The following is a 12,767-nucleotide window of genomic DNA, read 5'->3' on the forward strand; positions in this document are numbered from 1 at the left end:
TTATTGAATATTAATAGTTTGACTAAGCAACATAGTGTAGTTCTCTGGGTTAGGTATGTAGGGAAGCCTTCTTTCTGTGGGGCAACAGTCTCAGGGTCTCATTGTATCCATGTCCCTACATTGTTACTGCTATTCGGGTTGAACTTGAATTGTGTTGTATGCACTGATCCCTTTGTAAAACACTGCAGAAACATCCTTGCTGTTTTTTTTTTTCCTTGTTTGTCTCTTGTTGCTGTTTTAGTTATTTTAATTTTAATTGATAGTTCAAAGTAGAGAGATGACATGAAGTCAGGAGAAAAAAAAAAGAGATGGAAAATAACATGTATCAATGTCCCCAGCCAGATCTGTACCAGGACATTGCAGTTAATGCTAACAGTAGGTTATCAGGACAACCCCAGGTTTTTGTAGTGTTTATAGTAAGCCTGTTGCTACCAGTGAAATCACACTGTTTGACATGAGATCTTCTCTCTGACATTTCTACCTGAAAACCTTAGCTAGCCACAGTACCTCCTATATGGGTAAGAATAACCTTTGTTATTCTTAACAGTGTCAAACTGATATAGGTCTTTTTTACTTGGGTATTTTAGCCAATGAGAACTGGAGACCTAAAGTATACATTTTATACGTTCTTTAGTCAGTATGGCCACACCAGTGAGTCATAAAGCTGAATGTGTTGTATTTTCCCTGTGGAGCTTTGCAGCAGCCAGTTAACAGCATCACATAAAGTATGACTGTGCAGTGTATCCCTCTTCACCAAGTATGAATGCCATAATGCCAGCTGAAGTGCATCTATGGAGCGTAGCTCTCAATGCTATGAGCATCTGTTAAGATGGCAGGTGCTGGTTAAGAGCAGTAATGACTGCCATTAACCAATATTTCACTGCTCTACATAATTCTGCTTCACATGCATCACTACCGTGCAGTGCCTGTCCATAAGAACGTAGTCTGAGAAGTAACTGTAAGAGTGGAGAAAAAGTGATGCACTGCATTTTTATGATGAGCTGAGGAGGGTTTTAATGAATCATCTGCAGCCGTGGTGATACAGGTATATACTGTACAGCAGAAGTGGAGATAAAGTCTATCAGTCCTTCTTGACACAAAGGGTTGAAGGTAAACGTGAAGGGAAATTTACATATCTTTATTCCAACACCCTCATTAGAGAGAGGTCAGCATCGTCTGTTATCACCTTCTCTCATGCGTCACCCTGTGGCGGCAGTCGAGCTAAGGGCATTGTAGAATTTCGACACAAGAAAGGCACAGTTTGCCCCCAGTAAGTGCAGAAGGTAAACTGCACTTACTGAGGGCCTTTCAATAATACAACAATATGGCAGGATTTCCGCTTCCATTTTGAGCGTTAGATGTGATAAAATGCAGTCACATGTCTCTTTACACATCAGGAAAGGAGACAAGGAGAGGAAAAGCTTGTAGCTTCTGGCATGGCATGCTGTGTGCACAGCTATGGCTAGAAACATGGAGGGATGTCAGTGGTTCAGATGTACTTTGGCAGCCAAGGTTATGAGTTATGAAGCCGATATTAGAGAGAAGGGAGCAACGAGTGGGAAGTGTATGACCTTCATCAGTCACTATTTATTCTTTCTCCTCTTCCACCCTGTCTCTCTCTGTTCTGCAAGCCATGAAGCAAAGGAGCCCTTTTGTGTGAACTCTCTAATTAGGAAGACCTTGACGTGCGGATCTCATCCATTGTTCCTCTTCATTTTGGTGGGAAAATATTTCATTGATTTTTGCTGCAATCGAAGGCGGGAGGAGCTGAGAGGGGCTCTGTGTGGGATTAGGCTCTGCGGGGGGTTTCTGGGATGGGTGGGGAACTTGTGAGGTGGAGTGTGTGTGTGTGTGTGTGTGAAAGGGGGGGTAATGTCTCTCCCCATAACCCCTACCCCTTCTCACCCTGTGAAAGAACCAATTACAGCTGTGATCCTCAAGCCATCATAACTCACTTCTTCCTCCAGCTCCTCAGTGCTGTTCACTCTGTACCTGCTGCACAGCTACTGATTGTCTTTCTTCACATATCGTTATGACAAATCCGGCTCATCTACCAAACATCTGGATTCTGCAACATTTTTGTGTTTATGTTCTCCCATTCACAAGTATGATGAAAGATAGCCATGTTTTCATAGTCTAACAAAATGAAGTGCTTGCCAAATGTCCTTTTGTAATTCTTTCCGATACTAAACAGCAGACCGTCACAGGCCGACTGCTGTTGTTTTCCCAGTGGAGCGTACAGCAATCACCCGTTTCTGTCTCTTTCTCCCTCACTTGCTTTCTCCTGTCACTCTAGACTGTCTCTAAATTATGCCTTACCCCTGCAGGTGCCAACGTCTCTTTGAAATGATTATTCCTACCACACAGAAGATTGCTTTTGGTAATTATATGTATCATAATTAAATTTGATGAACTCCTCCGAGACATAAAATCTCATTTGACCCAGGTGCTAGATTTCTCTTTCTATACACAAAAGGAGAAATGTCTTCTACTATTAAGAGAGATACGCTTTGAATCTCGCAACTGACATCTTGATTAAGCAAAGCAGTATTTCCACATTTAGCAAATTCACTGAGGTCCATCAATAACTTAATTACTGAACAAGTGAAATGCAAATTCTCCATCGTTACGGTGGAATGAATTGAGCAGCATTAGCTATGTTGTCTCCACAAAGACCAAATTTGGCTTTTGAAGCGAGAAAAAGAAGCTGAAGGTTAATACCTGTTCAGCCAGATTACACGTGGCCACATAAGTCAGAGGGCTCTGCATGTGCTCTTGCACTGTTTTATTGAGGCAGAAAGAGAGTACAGTCTTCTACTCATTTACTGTTTTTCTTTGTTTTTTCTTTTTTATATCTCTGAACCTGTCTCTCTGAGAAGCTGGGCTGCACACACATCAGCTTTAAAACTCATATGACTGGGCAGCAGAGATCAGACATCTCTGACTCTGATCTTTGCCCTCTAGGAGATTCAGCTTCACCTATTATTTCTTCTGTCAGCTATTCATATGTCTGTATGAACGGTATCCTCGAATTTTAACTCATGCATGTACATGCAGCCTGTCCTGTTTCCTAGTCTTCCTAGAACAGAGGAGGTCATGTGTTTCAGGTCCTTCCAGTTTTGGCAGCTCTTGGCATTTGCTCAACATTTTCCCAGATCCATATTCCTCATGTTTGCAATCGGTTTACCCAACATTATCATTCTGTTTCTACATAGAATATATTAGTTATTTCTGTCTGCCCTGTACATACAACATCTATTACATGTCCATCCATCCTGAAAGAGGGATCTGTCCTATTTTTCTCTTCCTGAGATTTCCACCTTCTTTGGGAAGGTTTTTTTTGTTAACCAAAGGTCTAAGGACGGAGGGTGTACAGTGCACCAGGGTTCGCTGAATATCTTGATGAAAATGACCAGAATCACCAGATATCAACCCAGTTTAACACTTTCGGGAGATTTTGGACCAGCTTGTCAGAACCCTTTCGCCATTATCGAAAACAGCAAATGAGGGAACAGCTTTTGATCCACCCAGTATAGTTCCAGAGACTTTTAGAATCTAAGCAAAGGAGCACTGAAGCTGTGATTTTTTTGTAACCCATCTTTATCCGAAATTAAATTATTTGTTAAGTTATGCACATCAGAAAACAACACAAGGCTCCATAGAGCTTGTGAACCATATTCAGACTCAGGTCTCCTAGAGCAGTTTGTGCTCTGGGCTTTTCCTAGGCCCCCAAGATCACTGTAAATATGCAGACAGCTTACTGAGGCCCTGCAGCCAGCAAGAGCTGAGATTAGACTTAGGCCTCAGACAATCTCACAGGGGGAGTCACTGGGGATTGACGCAACTCTAGTCATGTCATCTTCTCTGTGTTTTGTGGAATAAATATTTTAAAAATGCTCACACACACACACAGGTACTGTAAGGACACATACATAGGGCTAAGGACAAGGATTTGAGAAATGCCTACTTTCAGTTTAACCATTCCTCTCTCTCTCTCTGCCAGGAGTCTTTCACTATCTCTCTGCCATCATCTTTGTGCCATGGTTGTAAGTTCACTGTGTTCCTCCACTGTCCTTCACTCAGTATTCCCTCCAAGTTTTCTACTCCCACACTCTGATCTGCACCACTGGATGGATTGCTTTTTCTCCAACTCTCTCCCCTTCTCTCTGCAGGAGTTCCCTGCTGTGCACCAATCCCTTTCTCACAGGTGATTGCTCAGGGAATATTGATTAAGGTGAAGATTTGCTGCTGAGAAGTCACTTTTCAAACTTCCTGTGACTTTAATGTGAAATAAAATTAACTGACTTCTCCATCAGTGATAAACACCCTGTTACGGATGGAGTATACTTTTAAGAGAACGCTCTCTGTACTCATCTCTGTCTTTACTGCTTTGGCTTTCTGTCAGCCTCAATCTGTCTATCTCGTGCGATTTCTCTTACACACAGACACACATACACGCACAAATCAGCGTTCACACCTAATGTAATGTGGTACTCCTTGTCAGGCAGGCAATATCTTCCTCTATCTCTCTAATTGCTCTGATTAAAGTGACAAACAGGCCCAATTAAAGGCTAAAGGCGTAGGAGAAGGATACCATAAAGAACATCACCATATCAATGGTCATTAACTATTAGTGAAGTGCTACAAGTGCAATTAAGCCATTCACATGACCTTGAACTGTCTCCTGAGCAATAAGACATTTCCTGTTAAACATTTGTTGTAGTACATCACAGGTTTGTCTTAAGCATTGGCTGACAAAGACTTCTACCACTAAAGAAAAAATATATTTAATACAACTTTGATCTTCTCTGCATAGATTACATCATTTCTTAAGGTAACAATGATACACTAGAGTAATTACTGAGGTTGCACCTGTAATGTTTGTCCCTGCACAGAAAAACTGTGCGTGCACTGCCATGATGTATATGGAAGGTCAAAATTGGACCAGGAAATGAGCCTATAAACTATGATGGACAGTTTGGGTAGTCATTTTACTGGTCGCCTTCATTTTGTCTTGCAAATAATATTTGGATAACCTGGGGGTTTGTTTAAAACCTGTAAGACTGCCTGACTGCCTCTGTTTCTTTCCCACTCTGTCCTATAAGTTTATATTATGGTCACCAATTTTAATTATTTTTCTGAGAAATCCTGTGTTGTCTGTCATTTTGGCATGGTCAGCGGCTCTAAATACTACTCTACAAATGAGCCTTGGCTACCATTGCCATGGAGAACAAATTAGATTCAGCTATAGTTGCTGAATTTAGCTAAATGTGACCAGAAGTTCCAGTACACCTGCTGCCTTGTTACATGGGCACTATTAAATGAGATGTTCCTATGGCGCCTCAGAGGGAAGGGACAAACGACCTATATGGTTGTTTTAGTTGGATGACTTGCTGGCCCTTTGTGATGGAATGCTTCTTGCTGAAATGCACCTTGGGAGTTGTTATTATCTTCTATGTGCACGGGCTGTGCTGTCAATTTTTGATCAAAAAAGCAGATATTTTCTAAAGCAGTTGTTAATCTTTTGAAGGGATTCTTCAGCCTGGGCTCTTTCACACTGATCCAAACCATAGAAGTGTTTCTAGTGTGAGCCACATAACATTGTCCTTGGGGGAGAATGAGTGGAAACCCTCAACTACTGAAATGCAACCAGTGAAATGCACATTTTCAGCATGGTGTTAAGGTAATCTTAATTCAAAGATACCCACATTTTTTTTGTCAACACCATGTCAAAAGAGTTGCAGAAGATTGACTGTTTCATGAATCTTGGCTTCCTGTCTGTTTGGCACAGCCCCTGCGCAGCAGTCTCTCTTGCTAATATGGAGTTGGATATTATCAATCAATTAGAGTCAATAAACAGCTATGGAGGAATGCTGAGAGTTGGATTCATCCCCATATCTTTTGACTCACCTCATTAACCATATCATTACTGTGCAACCCATTTTCCAGTGTGTAAAGTGCTCCACAAGTCCCTGACAACCGGAATTTCCAAGACTACTGTAACTGCTTGTGTATTTGTACTGTATGTATGTGTGTGTAAACGTCTGTTGGAGACACAGATAAGAGTTTAGATGGGAGTATAATTTGCACTAGTTTGTCAAAATATTGTCACTTTTCTCAGAGAGCCATTTTTTGGGTTTACGTGTAATCAGAGTGACGGCTCATTTATTAGTGGCTGACGGCTTTTAACACGTGCTGCCAGCCAGACCCACAGTGACAAAAAGCTGTTTATTTCCTTAGCCATTATGAAAGCAAGCATTAGACGTCACATTCATGCACAGCGCTGACAGTAGTGTTACTGGATAATAACCCTCCGTCTCTGCTTTCTTGACTCACCATTAATGAAAAAAGAATTATCACCCATTGAGTCACAGAACATAAAGTGACTGATTTGTTTTCCAAGGCCTTTATTGAGTGCATTTTAGTACAATAGTTCTCAGAAAGTTACAGCTTACAAACTCTTGACACGTACTTGTCACAATTTACAAGTGGTAGCTATACAGAAACAAAAAGAAAAAACAGAACCGTTCACGCTCTTAAACAATGTACCTGTGAACACGTAGATGTCTGTACACACAGATGTGCCCGCTATGCGCATGCACGCACGCACACACGCACACACGCACACAATCAGTCTCTCTCTCTCTTTCACACACACACACACACACACACACACACACACACACACACACACACACACACACACACACACACACACACACACACACACAAACAAACTATGACATGTGCACACACACAAACAAACTATGACATGTGCACACTCATGTTCAGCTCCACCATCCATCGCGTACCATAGAGGGAGGTTTGTGACTGGGATCCCAGAAAGGTTTCATTTCACCTGGTCCTCCTCCTCGTTGGCTGCCGACAGCAAATCCTCAGGGTGTTCACTGTGTGAGTGCATGTGTGAATGTGTAAATATGAAGTGCTATGTGTGTGCTGTTTTATGTGCGTGTAAATCTCTAAGTCCGCATTCTGAAACAGAAGAAGAAAAAGGAATGGAGTAGTTTAATAAGTTTAGTTTTGCACGGCGTCATGTCAGGTCATGTTGAGGTGAACACGGATTCCGCTCTTCTGACCAATAAATGACAGGCATGAAATCAGCTACTAAAAGGATCATTGGTCACTTCTCTGACAGTTACAGCACCATGAAACATTTAACAAGCTCCGTTCTTGTGTTTTGTATCTGTGTGTGATGAATGGCCTCCATATGAAACAGCTTTCAGAGAGGGATGGCGAACCGCCTCTCCATTCATAACACTGGAGTGTCATTACAGTCAGATATTTAGAAAGACAAACAGAGCAAATGGAAAAAAAAGAATTACACTGTTGCATAATGAATACATTTTATCATCTCATTCACAGGCTCTTGGGTTGAAAAGCAAATACATAAGACTGAGCTGAATAGAGGACTAATGCATTCAAATTGAATCACTGGCTTCAGTGAAAGGGATTTATGCCAATCTTGAGGAGCATGTGATTATATTTAGGAATACTTGGTAATTCAGTGACTTGGAGAATGGAAAAGAAAAGGCAATTGATTTTGTCCATGAGCCAATCCAGTTGCTTGATTACAGTATTTTCCATTACCAAACTAAAGAAATTAACATTTACATAATCAAAGAGATGTTGCCATATAAACCACACTGCAAGATGAAAGTGACTGATTCACTTCAATGAACTAACTTTCTGACTTTCATCTATCCATTTCTTATATATGCCACTTCTGCCCTGCAACCCCGCCCTCCTGTAAACTGACTCATCCCCCTCTCCTTTTCACATATGCACACACTCTGTCAGGTCTCAGCCCACTTTCTCGTCATTAAGCATCAGGCTGGAAACCAGATATGAGAATAACATAATTAAGGGTTCCTCAATGTGTGTGTGTGTGTGTGTGAGAGAGAGAGAGAGAGAGAGAGAGAGAGACTGTGTGTGTGTGTGTGTGTGTGTGTGTGTGTGTTTGTTTTTTGATGCTCCCATCAGTCTCCCCCTCGCCCCCATGGCTGATCAGATGCCTTTCATACAGGGGTCCCAGCAGATGTTAGCACCCCTGCCTGGGCCCACTGGAGCATGGAGCCAACCATTTCTCAGGCCGGCCTCTAGCCCAGACCAGCCCAGTCCTGGCCCAGGACAGCTTGGTTACACCCAGGATAAATTAGCTGGAGATCTGCCAGCTGGAGTAGCCGGGAGAGAGGGCAGGACAGACAGTGGAGGAGGAGGATGACTTGAGGGTGGTGAGTATACTTAATAATCTGCTAATGGGCCTGCCATCAATTTCTAATTTTGGATGCAAGGTGGTTAGAACCGTCGTCACTCATGTCTCTTCAAATAGGGCCAAAAGGGATTTTAGCAGGGTCACAGCTACTGCAAAGAATTGTTGCTACAATAGCTCATGATAATTGTCTGTGAGCTAAGAGACTTTGCTGCCATGGCTGTATGTCAAAGGAGTATTGCCACAGGAACATTCAGGTCAGTTTGCTCTCAATTTTAAAGGCCAGTGTTACTTACATTATTTTATCAACACTTGAACTAACTTGATTCATGAAATAAAATAGCAATACCCCTTTGTTTTCCCAAAGCCTGAGATTAAAGCAAGGGACCAGCAAGAAGAAAAAAAAAATCGAACCGCACAGTCCAGTCTCATCGCAATAATAAAGCCCAGTGCCGTGACAAAAAAAAAACAAAAAACGAGAAATTATCCTTGTGCACTGTTCAGAGCTATATTCAAAAATACTGCAGTGTAATTTCATAGACAGTCATCCACGACTTTCCTTTGGTAATAATGTAGATATCTCATAATCCAGTACTACCAAAAGGCACATTTCAAAACACAGAATTCTGCAGCTTAGAGTTATGGAGAAATTCATACATGCATGAAACTCTCTGTGGCACCAAGGCGGTTTGCACTCAACCTGCCTACCCATATGGCAGCAGCATATAGTGAGAGTGCATAGATTTACTCAGCAGTTTAGCTACAGCAATCTATGGGAGACTGTGCTACGCTGTAAGCAGTGTGCCCGTGTGGGCTATTTAAAGTCTGAATGTTCATCGGAATGGCATCAGGCGTCTGTTGGCAAACCTCAGCCCAGATGTTCATTTTCACTGTGTAGAGAAGTGATGCTGATTCACTCCGATTTACAGCGCCTTGATTAGCTACTCTCCCATGCATTTCAAACTTGCAGCAAATCTTGCCTTGGCCAAGATATTTGCGGCACCCATGAGAAGGACTAAATGGATTTGCCTAAAATAAAATCCACAAAATATAGAGCAATTTGATGTTAAGCAGTGTTTTTCCTGTGTGATCAGCAGGTACTTACCATTGGATTTGGGCCGGCTGAGGCGTAGAGCTTCCTTCCCCTCTGGATGGTGCTGAGCCCTCCCAATACAAACAACGACAGATCAAAAAGAAAACGAAACATAAATCATATCTGTACAAGTAAGTGCTCACCAGCAAAAGACAGCATGTGTACACCCACATTTAACATGATCTCCAATAAATGGATATTTTGTCAACTATTTTAACTCCTACAGCAATTTTCATATAGATCTACAATACCACTTCTTCGCCCACGATTCCTTTTACATTTTCCTCAGGTTCAGATTCAGTCAGGATTGTCCTCGTGCCCCTGGAACAGGGGGAAGTACAAGCCAGTGTCCTCTGTTCAAGTTGTCGGAAGGGAACTAGGGCACCGTAGGAATCTACACATTGCATGTGTCTATCACAATCTAGTCAACAAACATGTCTTTGCCAAAAATGCAAGCAGAGTTCTGTACATACATATCCATACATATCACCTTCAATATGAAGGTTTATTATGAAAGATATAATCATATTTAGCAAGAGATAAACATATTTATATTCTCTGAATCTGGGTGGGGCTGGCTAAGAAGTCCTTTGGCAAGGCCTTCCACCCAGGACTCCACAGGTAGTGTTAAAGTTAAAATACGAGTGGGCGGCATCTTGCTATAGTGGTAAAACAAACAAACAGATGGTAGAAGACAAAAAATAGAACTAAGCTCTGAATTTTCACCAGTTCATTTACGATACATTTTGTCAAATTCTTCAAACAAGTAAAAGATGATGTGAAAGTTGAAAACAGTGCTCCACTGTACATCCCTGTATTCTTCTTCTGTCTTCCTCCAATTATTCCTACTGGTAATTGCTTTTTCTTCTGGGACTTATTTCTGGCCAGGTCAAGGCATCTTCATTGCACACACTGACGATGGTATGGATAAAATCACGGGTCACACGTTGTTTTCTAAATGTCTCACACTTCTGTTTACAATTTTAACATCTTCTAGTCCAGATAATATAGAAGTACAATATCACTCAATTTACCATACAGTCTGAAATTGTGAGAGATTCCCTGTGTCGATGTCTGATTGTTGGAGTTATTTTGGTTCATAATGACATGAATGGCTGTTCATAACCACAGCAAACGATGTTCTGTCCTCCTTTAGTGAATAAGTAGATAAACAGTATCAAGTCTGGACCCTGAACTCCTGGCATGGATTGCATGAAGTGTGATAGCTGTTAACCATATGGTAGTGTAGACCCTGGTCTCCTGTTGTCATGGTAGTGGATTAGATTAAGACAATAGTCTCGACTCTGGCGCGTTCCGATGGATCGGGGGTCATTCGCGGGCTGCCATTGTTGTTGGTCCCGCGAATGCTCCCCGTTCCGTGGCACAGCGCCCCCTGTAGTCATGCCATGGTGATGGGTGACTGGCTCATCTGCACCCTCATGGACTGGATATTACTGAGGATCTTCTTCTGGTGGCCTGCCAGGGTCACTCCTATTCTCAGCAAGTCCCTAGAGAGAAAGAGGCAGAGAAAGAAAGAAAATTGAAAAGCAAGAACATATTTTGAAGCAATAGATGAAAGGATTTCCATCATATTGAAGATGGAATAGATTGTTTGAGTATGAAGCTATTATACTGTCAAAAAATGTGTTTCCTGATGTGACCTGACATCACTATATATGAAACCACGATTTCAGGATGGAAAGCAAGAATGAATGAAAACACAAATTTACAAAATGAATTCTATCACTTGAGAGAAGACAGTAATACATGTTGCTTTGCATTGCAAAGAGACTGCATAAATGCCACCAAGCCCCAAGCATACATTTTTAATAAAAAATGTTTTGATGATTTTACATTTTCACATAAATTTGTAGACCAAGCAACATTGTTAATTAAAATAAATGGAGTGCAGTATTTGTGTCTGTTGGTACTACAAGTGCTATGAGAATTGCTATCATGACCCAACCTCTGAAATACTCCACATGAACAACAGTGAATAAATATGCCTCTTACAATGTGTATTTAAAGGATTTACATCCATCTTCATTCATCCACATTTTGGAAAATGCTTAATTATTATATTGTAATACTTGAATGGCACAGATGGAAATATTTCCACCAAAATAGCTAAGTTATTTTCTGTTATAATGACTCATATTTTTATGCATTACCCATACAGACTTTACTTTGATGCAATCATTTAAAGACTTGAGTCACTGGGCGCGCATTCATGCCAAAAATACATGCACTTGATGTTGAGTCATTTTATACAAGTGTGCCCATCAAGTGCCATATGGGTTTGGAACTCGTCATTTGCACACGAGCAGGTGAACTCACTCCGAGGTCATTTGAGCCACCAGCTGTAGGGAGGTAAAGCCTGAGTTGAGGAAGTTGTCTCTGTACTGGCTCATCTTGATGGCAGTGAGCCAGTCCTCTACTGAGCTGAAGGTGTTGAAGTCAGGTATGGATCTGTCCAACAGTGGCTGAGAAGGCCTGGAGGGGAGGGAGAGAGAGAAATAGAGAGAGAGAGAGAGAGAGAGAGAGAGAGGGAGAGAAGGAGGGTGTAAGTGGAGTTATGGAGCAGTGCTTTGATGCAATATAAAGCAAGGAGAATTTAAAGAGAAGGAGAGTAACTGTGGTCATGATGTTTGCGTGGGTGTATGTGAGAGGATGCAAGACGGAGAAGGAGACCGTGTGCATGTGTGAATCTACTGCATGAATACTGACCTGATCCATCGAGCGATATATCTATCTGTTTATCTATAATGAAATTTTAAAAAGCGCAGATATTTTCTTGTATCATGGGAGTAGTCACTCCTTGGCCTGAATGCTAAGTGTTGCAACTAGCAAAAACAAAGATACCACTTATTACCAGGCCAATACTATCCCCAGAATAAAGCATGCTGTGGTGACGTTACTCAGGGTCAGATATTAGGAAACTGGTCACATTTAAAGAAGCTGTAAACTGAGCTAAATACAGGGGGATCTTGAAAAAGAACATGCTCCACTGCAGAAATTCAAACTCACATGGGGCCAAAAGTTCACCTTACAACATGGCAGCAAAACAAAGCACACAGCCAAAACAAGTGGCATCACGACAAGTCTGTGAATGACCCTCAGTGGCCCATCCAAAGCCAGAGACAGAGACAGTCTGCATCAGCTTGAAAGGGTCTTTGAGATGGGGTAGAAAAACTGTCTAAAACAAAGAGAGCAAACTGCCAAAATCGTGCCTGGTAAGATTCAAAACAAATCAAGGCCAATGGTGCCTCCGCAAAATAACGAATAAACATTTTGAATATGTATGTAAATTAGAGGTTTCTGTAGGTTTTAATTTCTCTAAAAACATGTTTTTGCTCTGCCATTATGGGATAAGAAAAATTTATGTAGTACTGCAAAATGAGGAAAAAGTGAACTTTGTAAGGCCAGTATGGAGGGGGTGGATGG

The 12,767-nt window shown here is 41.5% G+C and overlaps 1 protein-coding gene across 2 annotated transcripts in view; it reads right to left on the reverse strand.

The window, feature by feature from the left end:
• Positions 1-6,764: 6,764 nt before the first annotated feature.
• LOC121192703 (ephrin type-B receptor 1-B) overlaps positions 6,765-12,767 on the reverse strand; it is a 149,110-nt gene continuing 143,107 nt past the window's right edge. For both annotated transcript variants that reach the window (XM_041054513.1, XM_041054512.1), the window contains exons 15-17: positions 11,661-11,816; positions 9,336-10,831; positions 6,765-6,993 (exon numbers count right to left, since the gene is read on the reverse strand). In XM_041054513.1, coding sequence (XP_040910447.1) covers positions 10,723-10,831; positions 11,661-11,816 — 265 coding nt within the window. In that variant the 3' untranslated portion in view covers positions 6,765-6,993; positions 9,336-10,722. The remainder of the gene's footprint in view (positions 6,994-9,335; positions 10,832-11,660; positions 11,817-12,767) is intronic.

This window comes from Toxotes jaculatrix, chromosome 14 (assembly GCF_017976425.1).
Source record: "Toxotes jaculatrix isolate fToxJac2 chromosome 14, fToxJac2.pri, whole genome shotgun sequence".
NCBI lineage: Eukaryota > Metazoa > Chordata > Actinopteri > Toxotidae > Toxotes > Toxotes jaculatrix.